At 46.1% G+C, this 14,290-nt stretch overlaps 1 protein-coding gene across 1 annotated transcript in view; it reads right to left on the bottom strand.

Moving 5' to 3' along the window:
* Positions 1-495: 495 nt before the first annotated feature.
* Positions 496-14,290, bottom strand: part of SEMA4G (semaphorin 4G) — a 126,348-nt gene continuing 112,553 nt past the window's right edge. The window contains exons 10-15 of the mRNA XM_042458498.1: positions 12,707-13,050; positions 9,067-9,289; positions 7,368-7,483; positions 4,336-4,490; positions 3,437-3,498; positions 496-1,652 (exon numbers count right to left, since the gene is read on the bottom strand). Coding sequence (XP_042314432.1) covers positions 796-1,652; positions 3,437-3,498; positions 4,336-4,490; positions 7,368-7,483; positions 9,067-9,289; positions 12,707-13,050 — 1,757 coding nt within the window. The 3' untranslated portion in view covers positions 496-795. The remainder of the gene's footprint in view (positions 1,653-3,436; positions 3,499-4,335; positions 4,491-7,367; positions 7,484-9,066; positions 9,290-12,706; positions 13,051-14,290) is intronic.

Here is a 14,290-nt window from a genome sequence, read left to right as displayed (position 1 = left end):
GGTCAACGTCCGACAGACACTGACCATAGAACTGCGCTGGAGGAGCTATAAATGCTTAGTGGAGTGTTCTCTCTAGGAATCTCTATGTCTTTCAGTGCAACGTTTAGTTAAAGATGACCATAGAGTTGCACTGGAGGACCTAGATATTCCTAGAGAGAACATATCAATCAAATCCGTGAATAATCAAATCCGCAAATATCAAGGCTGCAAATATGGAGGGATGTGTATTTAGGTTATATTCAAAACATAACCTAACAATAAAGACTGACTCGGGGGGATGATAACCTGGGCTTTATAAAGAGTTGTGTTACCTACCTTTCAAAATCAGAACTAAGCATCTCATCCTCCATTGCCTTTCTGGCTAGTTGGAGGGGCTGCAGACAGAAAACTCCCACCACCCAGTTTGATTCACAGCTTGATTCTCCATCCAAGCCACTGGCACACTCAGACATGCTCCAAGGGGCAAGGTAGAGTCATCCAGACAAATCCAACAGATCTTTGTGGATCCTGTTTATCGATTATCCTTTTATATATAAATATAATTCCCATTTAAATAGATTTTTCTTTTTTACAGTAATTGGAAAACAAAACAATCAACGCCAACAAAAAGACAACAACCAAAACAAAACTGAACAGAATAAAAGAGGAAATGAGCACGGAGTCTGTGGCGGCTCCGGAGGGCCGCTCCGGAGGTAGTTGCTGAGTCATAACACTGGTTCTGTTGGAAGGGGGAGCGGGAATCACAGAGGACTTTGAGGAATCAGTTCAGCAAAGTGGGCTCCCTGGGACCCTCCCCTACACGGAGCTCTCATCCAGCTTTTCTACCAGCTGTGTGTGTTTCCGCTTCTCCAGGATCTTGCTCAGCTCCTCAGTAAAGGAGTTGTACAGTGGTGAAGTGCATGGCTCCTCGTTCTGCCGCAGGAGCATGTAGCTGTTACCGTTCATCTTGCGCAGCATGTTGGGCAAGGTGGGGATGCCGTTGGTGAACTCAGCAGGCAGTGGAGGAGGGGGTGGGGGTGGGGCGGGAGGAGCATCCTTGGACGGGGATGCCAGCATGGGGGCTTCCCCAGGGATGATCTGAAGACAGCCGTCAGGGAAGATGCCAAGGTCCTCTTCCTCTTCCTCCTCTGGGCTGCCTTTGCCCACACAGTTTGAGGAAACAGTCTGCAGCTCCACACTGGAGGCCTGTGGGACCCTGAGGCTGTACTTGCCCTTGCGTTTCTGCAGACAGGAAATGTAGAGGAGCGCCACACTGAGCACGAAGCACAAGCCCCCCAGCACTGTTATGACTGCAATGTAGATAAACTTCATATCCCCATAAGCATAGCTGGCAGCGTGCCAGGATGGATGGGCCATTGTGGGGGGCAGCTGCGGCACCAGCTGCTCAGGAAGCACGATGAGGGCATAGGAAGCCACCAGGGCCCGGAGGCCATTCTCCTCGGCATAACACTGGTACTCCCCACTGTACTCAAGCTGCATATTCGTCACCAGCAGCCCATCCACCCCCAAGCGAAAGTGGCCTTGCCCATCCTCAGCCAGTACTTCTGTGCCATTCACCAGCCAAGTTGCTCGTGCCAGGTTGGATGTCTGCTCGCAAGGGAGAAGCACATCATCGCCACGTAGCACCGTCCGGTTTTTCTGTACAGGTGTGGCTGCAGAAGACATAAAAAGAGGAAAGGGCTCACACACACAAAACAACAACAGCTGGCCAGGGGAGTAAGTAGAGCATTGCTGAATATAGTAGATAAGAGATATAGCTGGGAAATGTTACTGCTCTGGATTACAGTCAGCATGGCCAATTCTGGGACTTGAACTCTAAGAAAACAACTTTTTCAAGCTTTGGGAAGAGGCTGTTTGAATTCTCAAAGTGAAAGAGACAGGACATTCAAAGGTCTTGAGAAGGGCAGTTAAAAAGATTTTGCCATTTAGGAATGTCAATTTTCTTGTCCTTCCCATCCCTTGGCACCTTTTAAAAAGAAAAAGTACCCATTCCTTGCTACTTTGAAAAATATTAGGTTATCTGAGGGCAATATCTGGTGAAATATCAGACATCTGAGCTTGCATGGACACAGGCTCTCATGGTCTGGAGATGGCTAATACTCTGAATGCTGCTGACAATATCTCTCTTCCATGGCTATTTCTTCTAAGGTATATATCTTCCATCTGTGCCGTAATTCCACGCTCTTCTCTTGATCTACATTTTTGCAAAATCAACTTAAAAGAAATGCAATTTTGAAAGAAGAAAGAGTCCATAACATAAAGAACTGCATCAGAGTAGTTTTAATAGGCATAATTCACTATGTGCACATTATCTGATGTTTTGTTGTAGTTGTTACACTAGCCCTATGTTGAAGATAACTGGGTGATTGAGGGTAAACATATTTTTTGATGTGGGACAGGAAGGAGATGAAAAACAGATGGCTTGCCTCTCTTCCAAGTAAAGTTGGGAAGCAGATTAACTGTTCCTTTTGGATGATCCTTTTCTCTGTCTAGAGTAGGGGTTCCCAACCTGGGGGTTGCAACTCCTTCAGGGGTTGATTGACCCTTTCTCGGGGTTGCCAGGTTGGGACTCACCCCTCCTCCTCCTCCTCCTCCACACAGCCAGGCGTACTTTGGCCTACCACCTCCTCCTCTTTCTCCATGTGGTGGCACCACTGCCACTGCACGGGGCTGGAGCTGCCTCCTCCTCCTCCCCCTCCTCCCCATGGCCGCCGCCACAGCTACTGCCACCATGCGGGGCTGGGGCTGCCTCCTCCTCTCCCTCTTCCTTGCAGCCGCTACCACTGCCACCACCGCGTGGGGCTGGGGTTGAGGCTGCCTCCTCCTCCTCCCCATGGGCTCCACCACTGCTGCCACTGTGTGAGGATGGGGCTGGGGCTGCCTCCTCCTCCTCACCGCTTCACGGCGGCCACTGCCGCCACTGCCACCTCCTTTCCCTTCTCTTCCTCCACACGGCTGCCACCATCACCACCACTGCGTGGGACTGCTGCTGCCACTGCTATTGCAGCAGCAGCAGAAGCCCTGTGCGATGGCAATTGTGGTAGGTCAGAGTAGATCTGGCCGGTGTGGAGGAGGAGGAGGGGTGAGGAAGAGGAGGCAGAGACGGAGGGGCTTCCAGCAGCCTTGCAGCTGGAAGTCCTGCCTCTTCTTCCGGCCAGCGGCCTCCCTGATTGGTTGGGAGGTCAGGAAGAGGACTTCTGACCACAAAGGGCGCTGGGGCTTGTAGGCAGCCAGAAGTCCCGCCCCTTCCTGCCCTCCCAACCCATCAGAGAGTCCGCCGGGCAGAACCTTTGGTCGCAATGGGGGTCACGGCCCAACAAAGGTTAGGAACCTCTGGTCTAGAGCACCAGTCAAAGGTATCACAGATAAGACTCCCCTACCAATATGCTCCCCCTGCTCAAGTAGAAGGCCAAGGAATGGAAGCAATTAACCTTACCCTGTGCAGAGTAATTCAAGCAGCCCATGTTGCCATGCAGTACATCCTGGATCAGCAGAGACCTGAGCAACATTAAGTAGAACTTTAATCAGTTGGGAAAGTCTTATATAGCAGTAGCATACAGCACACACCTGATGAAATCTATTACAGATAATAATACACTCATGAGCACACTCTTACGTACTCCAGCAAATATGCCTCAATGCCCATTCTTTATGACATAAGTAGGGAACCTGTGGCCTTCCAGATGTTGATGGACTGCGCCCTCCACCATCTTTCCCCATTAGTCATATTGGGAGAGGCTGATGGGAATCTGAGTCCAACAACATCTGGAGGACCCCACTTCTGTCATAAGCAAAACATTATGCACAGCTGCCCCACACTCCAAAATATGCACCATAGGCTTCACAGATATCTTCCAAAGAAAAGTAAACATTTAACCTGTTTTATTTAAATCTGTCTATATTGGTCTTTTATGAATTCGTTTAGAATTTAAGACTGCTGCCTTATAATTTTATGTATTTTTCTATGATTGCTCCTGTTGTAACCATTTCATTTTTTGAAAACAGTTCTTGAGCTTCTTATTTTTATGCATACTATCAAATCGGAGCTGACTATTATGAGACACTCAGGTATTCAAAGAAGCCACAGGAGAGTTATACTGGTTAACCTCATTTGACTGAGTGGGAGCAGAGGGAAGCCCGGCACAAAACATTATATTATTCCAAAGGTCCAATAGGCTTGACACAGGCCTCAATACAGCAGCTGCAGTGCATCAGGCTTCACCATCACAAAACCCCAGTTTCACTAAGACATGAAAAACACAGGTCTTGGCCCTAAACACACTCACTCTTTTCCAGTCCTTGCTCCCAATCTGTTCTTAATTCATATTCCCATACCTGTCCAGTGTTTCAGCTAGTTCTCGACATTTCTCACCATCCCAGCCACAGTAGGGATCCCGGGCCAAGATACAATCGAAGCAGGAAATATATCTTCTGCAGGTGGACATTGGCAACTGTAGGACTCCACTCTGGGTCCCTATATACAAATTTCGCTGTAAAGAGAGTACAGAGAGGAAATGTACTTAACATAGATGCCCTGGAGCATCACAACAGGACAGGAGATTGGTGGGAAAGATGTCCCCATCAGATGTTGATGGAGTGCAGGTATCATCTACCATAGTCAGCTGAGTCAATGATTAGAGATGATGGGAGCTGTAACCCAACATCCAGGGAGTTCCTTGTTCCCCACTACTGCTAGAGAACCATCTGGTCACACCCTGTTCAGCTGCACAGTAATGAATGGGTTAATGAATTATGATTAAAAGGAAATGAAAGAGATAATGTTCAAAGGTCCAGATTAGAGGCAGAACAGCTAAAGGTGTCTCAGTACTCAGGCAGGAAGCCAGAGAATCAGTAACACTGATATTTTACCAAGTGGGGAGGTGCACAGGAGTCAGGGGCCAATTTCTCCCCAGCCACTGCAGGGCAACCCCAAACAAACCTCCCATGCTATTAGCAGTATCTCAGCCACAACAGAAAAAGTTGTCATTTTGGCTGGGATATTAGGGAATTCTGTGTTTCATTGTTAGTGCACATTTTCATATGCCTGGTTTTGGGGTGAAATATCACACAAAATGTTTTAAAAATTTAGAATTCAGTGAGCTTTGGGCCCTACAAGTGAGGTCACATCTGAGCCACACCTTCCGCATCCTCCCTTACAGACATCAACAAGCTACATCCTCCTCAGGATTACAGACAGGAGTTTGTCCACTTTACTGGGATATAAGCCAGATTCTTCGGAAAGCTGGAATCATCTATAGCTGTGTGTATGTCCCCTCAAGTAACCTGTCAACTTATGGCTACCCTATGAATTTCATAGGTTTTCTTAAGCTAGGAATATTTAGAGGTGGTTTTACCAGTTTCTTCCTTTCAAATATAGCCCACAGCACCTGGTATTCATTGATGATCTCTCATTCAAGTAGTAACTAGGGTTGAGCCTGCTTAGCTTCCAAGATTAGACAGGATTGAATGCCTTTAGAGATGAGATGTCTCATCTTTACCTAGCAAGTAGTTTATCTTCATGTGATAGTGAAGGGAAGCGAAAGGGTCCCAGTTTGTCCAGCAGAGGGCAGCAGGGTTACAGAGCAAGATGGTGGCGTCATCCATGCAGCTCTTTATCCTGCGAGGCTCAAGGTGACTATGCTCTATCCGTCACCCTCCAGATGTGCTGCACTACAACTCCCCTCATCCCAATGCTGGACAAAGGTTTTCAAGGGTGTTCCTCTTTGCCCATCTTCTAGTCTACAGAACTTTTTCTCCAAAGCTACTTTTGTGTCACAAAAGTTGGGGCAGAGTTGCATTCCTTGTTGAGTGTGGGAGATGTTTCCAATGAAAGAGGAACCAAAGCAGCCAAGAAAACAGTAACCATGTCTCCCTTCTCTCCACCCACATTCCTTTCTTTAACAAGCAACCTGACATGCAGTGCTGGTATTTACCAGGTAAAGCATTCCCTACTCCTTTTATCTCCAAGGCAGGAAAAGCATCACCAACTAAACACCTGCAGATCAGGCTGCTGGTTGAAGCAAGGCACAGGAGCAGGGCCAATACAAAGGTGACAATCCTCATAGTCTCCCAGGGCTAAGAGGGGCACGCAGGACAAGCCTTCACAAAAATAGCTTACTTACAGCAGCTTTCTACAGTCCAGCATCCTTTTGTTTGTTTGGATTACAACCCTTAGGAATCCATGCTGGCATGGCCAACACATCTAGAAGCCGCAAGGTTGGGGAAGGTTTGTCTTAGACATAGAACACTGCCCCACCTTGCAGCCCTTCACACAAGTTACAACTCATAGGTCAGGCAAATTGAACTTTAAACCTTTGTTACACAAGAAAGGAACTAGAAAATCAGCTAGAAACAGGACTGGACTCTTTAATGTAACAAGAATGGGTGTATTCAGTGTTTGCTGAAAGAGACATAAAGCCAACCTTCTGCCTACTGATTTTCTGCCTATCACGTAAGTTGTTAAAGGCACAGAATATCTGTTAGGAAAATAAAAACCCAATGTAACACTCCTAACTAGGAATGGCAGGATCCTAGAGGCTGGGATGGGAAGGATTTAAACTTGAGAATTTAACTGCTTGACAAGTAACAGGGAATAGCATAGCAAGCTGCAAAATGAAAAGCCAAGGACTTCAACAAGCCAGCCAGCAGAGTACAGCACATAGCAGGCCCTCAGACAGCTGAGAGTTAATATATTGGGTGGGGGCAGTTTAGTGAAGGGCAAGAATAAATAATCACCCTCAAGGCACTGCTTTATCTGGGGCTGCCCATTTTGCAGATATGACAGGAGTTGGAATGCACAAGAGGAGAAAAAGCAACAACACCCACATTCTATCTTAGAACTCCCATCCCTACCCCCCACCCAAAAAAAAAAAAAAAAGCTAAGAGGATAACCACACCTTGACTGATGGTTTATTAATGCTGATAGTATTCTGCCACTGTGGTGGCTAATTAGAAAGGTGAACATTCCCATCTTATGAGTGTATCTGAGTGCTTTCACCCATGGAGGTCTGGCAGAGAAGAGCCAGGTGTTGGTTAGGGATGACATTCAGACTCTTCTGGCTTGGTCCCCTAATTGTCAGCAGCAGACCTACTGCTGTGAGAATTTGCTTACTGTGCTTCAACCTTTTTTTAATGCACTGGTTTTTAACAGGACACAAGGACCCTCAAGGAAGCCTTCTCTAAACTGTTGCCCTCCAAGTGCGTTTAGGCTACAACTCTAGAATCTCCCAGTTAGTGGAGCTTAAACCAAGGGTATCTAAGAGTTTCAGTCCAACTCATCTAGAAGGAACCAGGTCAGAAAGGATGCTTTCAGGTACTGCATCCAAAGGCATTTTGGTGGGCGTGTGTGAGTCTGATGCCACCACTACCTGCTGTTTTGAAATGATGAGGTTCTCCACAGGCTGGGGAACTCTGAAGGCCTGTATCTCCTCTATGATGTGGACTGTAGAACCAAGGACTACAGCCTTATGTATCCAGCCATTACCTGGGGAGAAAGAGTCAGAGTCAAAATGGCAGCAAGGCAATTATCCATACTCTCTCTTCAGCAACATACATATCAAGATCCCATATCACTGAGTATAGCATAAAACTTCTGCATGTAAAACTATTTTACAGCTCCCCAATCATCACCCTCATGACTAATTATTTCTCCGCAACAGCCCTCTCCATGGCCACTCATGGGCTGGTGCAGAGTTCGGGGGGGGGGGGGGGGGAGGTCAGAAAAGTGTATTGCTATATTGCTCCCACCAGATGTAAAACAATGGCATCATATGCTGAGATCTAGCAAAGTTCTGAGCTGGCTAAAGGAAGACAGCCAGATACTTATCTGATCCCATCCACTCTCCACCAGCCACTGAACAGCTGGAGGGTGCTACTGCTGTGAAAGAGGGAGTTTTGGGGGCCTTTGCTCATTGCAAAAGGTGGATGATAATGCCAAATTCTGCAACAAACAAAAACAGATTACATAGGCATATGTTAGGCTTATACAGTAGGCCCTTGGTATCTACTGTGGATACCAAAGTCTGTGCGTGTTCAAGTCCCATTATATATAGTGGATGGTAAAATGATGTCCCTTATATCAATATTTTTGATTAAAAATATTTTCAAACTGTGGATGCTTGATTCTACAGATAAAGAATCTGTAGATACAGAGGGCTGACTATACTTGCTATTTCACTAACAGGATGGTGGTCTCAGTGTACAAACTCTGAGTATTATATTCTGTATCCAGTTGGCAGGTGAGAGTTTCAGATTTACGAGAAACACTAGAATGCCCAAGTCTTGTACAGCTAGTCTGTAGGGTATTTCTGAGGTGCAAACAACGATTATTCCAGGCCCTACCCCAGCATTAGATCAAGTGAGGCAGTCGCTTCAGGCAGTGCAGCACAGTGAGCTAATCTGTTGCTTGATTTTCTAGGTGATTTCACCCACACAATGCCTGGCTCTGGGGACCTTCTCAGCCTGGCATTCAGAAAGTCACCAGTTCTGTGCTGAGATCAATTAGACACTTTTTTGTGACCAGCAAGGCTCTGACACAGAACCTCTGTGCCTCTGGAAATAATGTGATGACATAATGAAGGAATTCCACTGGTGGAAAGGAGGCAGGTAGCACTTTGCTTTCCACCTCAGGCAGCAGAAAAGCCTGAGCCACCCAAAATTAGTCACAGCTCTTTCCCCTTCACTCCTCATCTCCACAATAGTCTGAACTGTACTTTTGCAAGGGGTTAATTGAACTCCATAACTGCCACTAAATTAGGTTTTCCAAAGATCCATAGTGAAATTTCATTATTTTCATAATGCCAACTCTCTGTTCTTAGAGCAAGTTCCCAAGCCTTGATGGCATTTAGTCACTTTATCATGAAGAAACTTTATTTTTAAGAAGAATGGGACTCCCAAAAATGGACAGCCTGTCTGCAGCACAGTGGAGTTGTAAAGTGGAAAAGAAAATTTGGAAACTCTGCTGAGCAGTAAAGACTGGATGCAGAACACACAGCATAACCCCCCCCCCCCAAAAAAAACTCCAGCACCCATATGTGTTCCCTGTTGTGTCTACTGTCTACACCCTACCTGTTCCCAAGAAAAGGATATCATACACCTTCCCGTCAAGGGCCCGCACTCTGTCTACTGCAACTTGAGTATAGATCACATTTTTCTTCACCAATAGAGGAGCCCCATTTGCAGGTTTCACCTCTTCATACATCAGTGGGTGGAGTTTGATAAAATCCAGCACATTGTTGGGCAGGTCCTGGGAGGAGTTGTAGCCACTTTTGCGAGCACGATTGGTAATGCACTGCCAAGGGGAAACAAACACTGTTGATACATCCAGTTTCAAGTCTCTAAGATAAGGGTGGGTACAGCTGACCTGCAGGGGGCTATGCCAGGGAGAAAGAGACCTTAGCTATCACAATTAAAACTACCGCCCAACTCCAGGCTTGCTAATAGCTGAGCTGCAGGGAACTCAGGCAGGGAGAAAGAGACCTTGGCAGCGGCGGCATTAAAACCACCCCCCAAACCTTGGCTTGTTAATAGCTGACCTGCAGGGAGCTAAGGCAGGGAGAAAGAGACCTCGGTGATGGCATTAAAACCGCCCTCAACCCCAGGCTTGCTAACAACTGACCTGCAGGGAGCTCCAGCAACAGTGGCGGCGGCCTCTAAATCACCCCCGCCTTTGTACCACCAGCTACTGATAACAGTGGGAAAGCATTGCTGACAATTTGCTTAATGGATCACCTGTTTACTTCACTAGTTCTCATTTTATCAGGATTATTATTTCAAACAACAGAAAGAACAATATCAAGTGACAGTACTAGGTGACAACAGTTTTGATCATCTATGTGACATTAATCGGACTTGACTAAGTCTACTCAAAACTACTGACATTGATCACCACTAGCGAACTGAAGGCCAATTGCAGCTTTAGGAACTAAACTGATAAGAAAAAAATTTGATGGGTTTACTCGAATGATGGGTTATCACCAAGTTATTTGAACATTTTGAATAGTTCTTGCATTTTATCTAGGCAATGTTCAAGTTCACTGCTTGCTATAGTGTGTTTTCCCTGCTGTCTATCTTTTTGCTGCTGATCTTCATCTTGTTAACTTTTTCTCTTTTATGGCTCCTGCTCTTCATTCTAATTTAGTATCTATCAGATGCCTTCCTCCCTCACAGTTTTCTTTTGCTTATTCTTTGTGGAATTGTCAATCAGGTGCTTCAAAAGCTGAGGCAATCCATGATCTTTTTTGTTTCTAAATCTTTTCACCTCCTTACCCTCACTGAAACTTGGATTTCTGATTATGATATTATAACCTCCGCTGCCCTCTCGTTTGGAGGTCCTTATACTAGCCGCCAAAAGGTTAGAGGAGGGGGAGTTTACTTTTTGTTATCTCATCTATGGCAGTTTCAATTATTATCATTTCCTCAGACTCACTGATTTTCTTCATTTGAGTCTCATGCAATTAAACTTTTTTCACCTTTCCAGATGAGGGTTGCAGTTGTCTGTCATCCACCTGGACCATCAGCCAAGTTCTTTTCTGATTTCGATTACTGGCTGACGTATTTTTTGTCAGATGATGTTCCAATTTTAATCATGGGGGACTTTAATATCCATATGGACAACCTGAACAATCCTACCACCACATGTTTTAGTTCTCTGCTTTCTTCCTTTGGTTTGGAACTGTGCTCTAATTCACCTACTCACTCTCTTGGACATTGTCTAGACTTAGTTCTTACTAAAAACGTGCAATGTCAAAATATGTGGCTATTGAATTTCTGCTATCCAGCCATCATCTTATTTCTTCGGCCCTCACTCATAACCCACCTCCTCACTGAACTACTCAATGCTTTTTTAGAAACTTCCTATTAATTCTGAGATATCTGGCCAGGCATTGGAATCTTCTCTATCATCTTTAAACCTTGCTAACTATGTGGATTTAGTCCTCTCTCTATTTAACTCCACATTATCTCAAACTCTTGACTGTTTTGCCCCTTTATTAACTCCTACGACATCTTCTACTAAGTCATAGCCCTGACTTAACTCCGGTCTTTCAGAATCTCCAATCCTGTTCTTGAGCAGCCGAGCACTTATGGAAAAAGTACATTGAATTGGCTGACTTTTATTCATTATAAATTTGTTCTCTGTTCTTACTCATTTGCTATTTCTTTAGCAAAATAGAATTATTATGTATCATTGATTAGTGCTAACGAGTGGCACCCCCAGTGTCTTTTTTTCTACCTTCAACTCTTTGTTAAGGCCTTCGCTTTCACCAGTTCCTTTCTTATTTTCTCCTAATGATTTTGCTACCCACTTTATTGCCAAGATTGTTTTAATTCACTCTACTCTGATAGTCCTTGACTCTCCTTCTATTCCAGTACGTATCTCAACCACACATATTGGCAAAATTCTCTGCTTTTTCTCCAGTCTCCCTAGAGGAACTATCTAGGCTACTGAATTTACCCAAGCCATCTACTTGTTCTCTTGACCCAATTCCATCTCATCTACTAATTCCTGTTGCTCCTTCTATTTCCTTCTGCCTTGAATTTATCCAAGCCATCTACTTGTTCTCTTGACCCAATTCCTTCTCGTCTACTAATTTCTGTAACTCCTTCTATTCTCCCTTCTCTTCTCTGCATTATTAATCTCTCCCTTTCTATTCGCTCTTTTCCTTCTGCCTTCAAACACGCTTTGGTCTCTCCCAGTGATGGTGAACCTTTTACAGACCAAGTGCCCAAACTGCAACCCAGACCGCACTTACTTATTGCAAAGTGCCATGTCCCTCTGGCTTTCTTGTAAGAAACTCTGGCAAACTCTGTGCTAGGGCGACAGCATGTGTGCCCACAGAGAGGGCTCTGAGTGCCATCTCTGGTATGCGTGCCATAGGTTCACCATCACTGGAGACTCTCTCCCATTCTGAAGAAGCCTTCACTAGGTTTTCTTTTGTTGTTTATTTCTTTTTTTACCTGATTTTAGTCATTATGACACTGAGATTGGGGAGAAGGCTGTACTTGGAAAGGGAGAGGAGAATACAGTGAGACTACGTGACTGCCCAAAGCCAGCAGGGCTATTGGAATACAGTCATCCCTACATATTTGCGGCTTTGATATTTGTGGATTTGATTATTCATGGATTTCATTAATATGTTCTCTCTAGGACTGTCTAGGTCCTCCAGTGCAACTCTGTGGTCAACTTTAACTAAAAGTTGCACTGAAAGACCATTTGTAGCTATTCCAGTGCCATTCTATGGTCAGTGTATGTTGGACATAGACCACAGAGTTGCACTGGAGGACCTAGAGATTCCTAGAGAGGTATCCTTCAGGTAAAAACATGGTGTTTTTGTTATTTGCGGTTTTTCCATATTCACAGGGGTCTTGTTCCCCTAATCCTAGCAAATATGGAGGGACAACTGTACATGTGCAATCAGGAGCCTATTCATGGGATTTCCCTGTGAATGAAGGATGCCCTAACTACGCTTCAGAGACAGAGCAGCCACGCTTTGGAGGCGATGGTATAAATATCACCAAAAGTAACTTTTTCTGCTTTAATCACCATGTAAAAGCCCTGTGTGATAAAGTCCCTCTTCTTAGCCATTAGACTCCTTGAGGGAAGGACTTTATGTGTGTGTGTATGTGTATGTACATATGCAAGATAGATACTGAGAGACTCTCACTGCCTTTATCTAGGATGAGAGGCAAAGCAAATACATTAACTTACTGCTCCTGGCCGGGGCTCAGGCACGTCTCCATTGTATTGAGACCATTTGCGACTGGAGTCCTGGTATTCCATGTATGTCCCTTGGAATGCTGCCCGCATCTCAGAGATGTTGTATAGGCAGACAGCGGACACCTCCATGCTCCTCCTGGAAGATAGGGAGAAATGGCCTTCAAGCAAATCTGCAACTTTCCGCTTCTCACTAAATCCCGAGTCCACATAAAGCAGAGGTGATCTGACTGCTCTAGTGAGGAGAGAGATTCTGCCAAGATTTGCCCAAGTTCCAGCTAGAGTCCTGTTAAAGGGGTACAACTGTGGAGCATTTGTAGAAGGCTTTTGCCATTCAACTAAGAGGCAAAGGCAGCACAAGAACTACAAACTGCCAACCTGTATTTTATGTTTCCACAGTAAAGTAAGCCTTGGAACAATCACCAGGACCACCAAACAAAGGAGTATATCACATGGAGCTTTTTGGTGGTGTTGTGGCTCAGTTCCAGCTCACTTCCGAAGTGATTGCACTTCCAATAATGCGGTTTCATGTCATAAACTGACTGTTTTATCAGACGCCATTGATTTTTATGGGAGCCCCTTGCGAATTGCTTCAGCAGTGTTTCTGAAGTCACCCCTCATTTTGGTAAAAATGGGAAAAAAGTTACTCCAGAGAATTCGCTTCCAGGCTGCCTTCGATTGCACTGCTATTTGGTCTGGTGTGAAAAAGCACTCCGATGCCACCCCTCTTGGCCCCTGCTTCCTGCTCCGTCATTCCCCTCCTCCTCCTTCATGCCATCTCCTCCTCTCTGCCAACCAGCCGATCCCATCATCCCCTGCGTCCTCCTAGACCCGGATCTGCTCCCCTCCTTCAGCCTCCCACCAATCCCATCATCCCCTGACTGCTCCTGCATCCTGATCCTGGCCCCAGGGACCCCCAGTGACCTATTCCATCATCCCCTGACTGCTCCTGCATCCAGATCCTGGCCCCAGGGACCCCCTGCGACCTATCCCATCATCCCCTGACTGCTCCTGCATCCCGATCCTGGCCCCAGGGACCCCCTGCGACTTATCCCATCATCCCCTGACTGCTCCTGCATCCCAATCCTGGCCCCAGGGACCCCCAGCGACCTATCCCTTCATCCCGACTGCTCCTGCATCCTGATCCTGGCCCCAGCGACCCCCAGGGACCTATCCCATCATTCCTTGACTGCTCCTGCATCCTGATCCTGGCCCCAGGGACCCCCAGCAAGCTATCCCATCATCCCCTGACTGCTCCTGCATCCCGATCCTGGCCCCAGGGACCCCCAGCGACCTATTCCATCATCCCCTGCCTTCTCCTGCATCCCGATCCTGGCCTCAGGAGTGACTGCGGATCTGAGCTGCAACCCCCCCCCCCTCCATGTGTGATAAGGTCCAAAGATGAGCCTTCTTGTTAGCTTGGAACTGCCTGTAGTCTCTTCAGGCATCTGCTATGAAGGGATCACCACTGCCTGCCCTGGGCCCTTCACTGGGAGACTGGGTCTACACTGCCACTGAAATTTCCCACAAAACTTCTAACACAACTCTTGAGTTATAGTAAGAAATTACAATGACAGC

The sequence above is a fragment of the Sceloporus undulatus genome, chromosome 3 (genome assembly GCF_019175285.1).
Source record: "Sceloporus undulatus isolate JIND9_A2432 ecotype Alabama chromosome 3, SceUnd_v1.1, whole genome shotgun sequence".
Lineage (NCBI taxonomy): Eukaryota > Metazoa > Chordata > Lepidosauria > Squamata > Phrynosomatidae > Sceloporus > Sceloporus undulatus.
The sequence above is the reverse complement of the archived record's forward strand: the minus strand, read 5'-3'. Positions and strand labels throughout refer to the sequence as shown.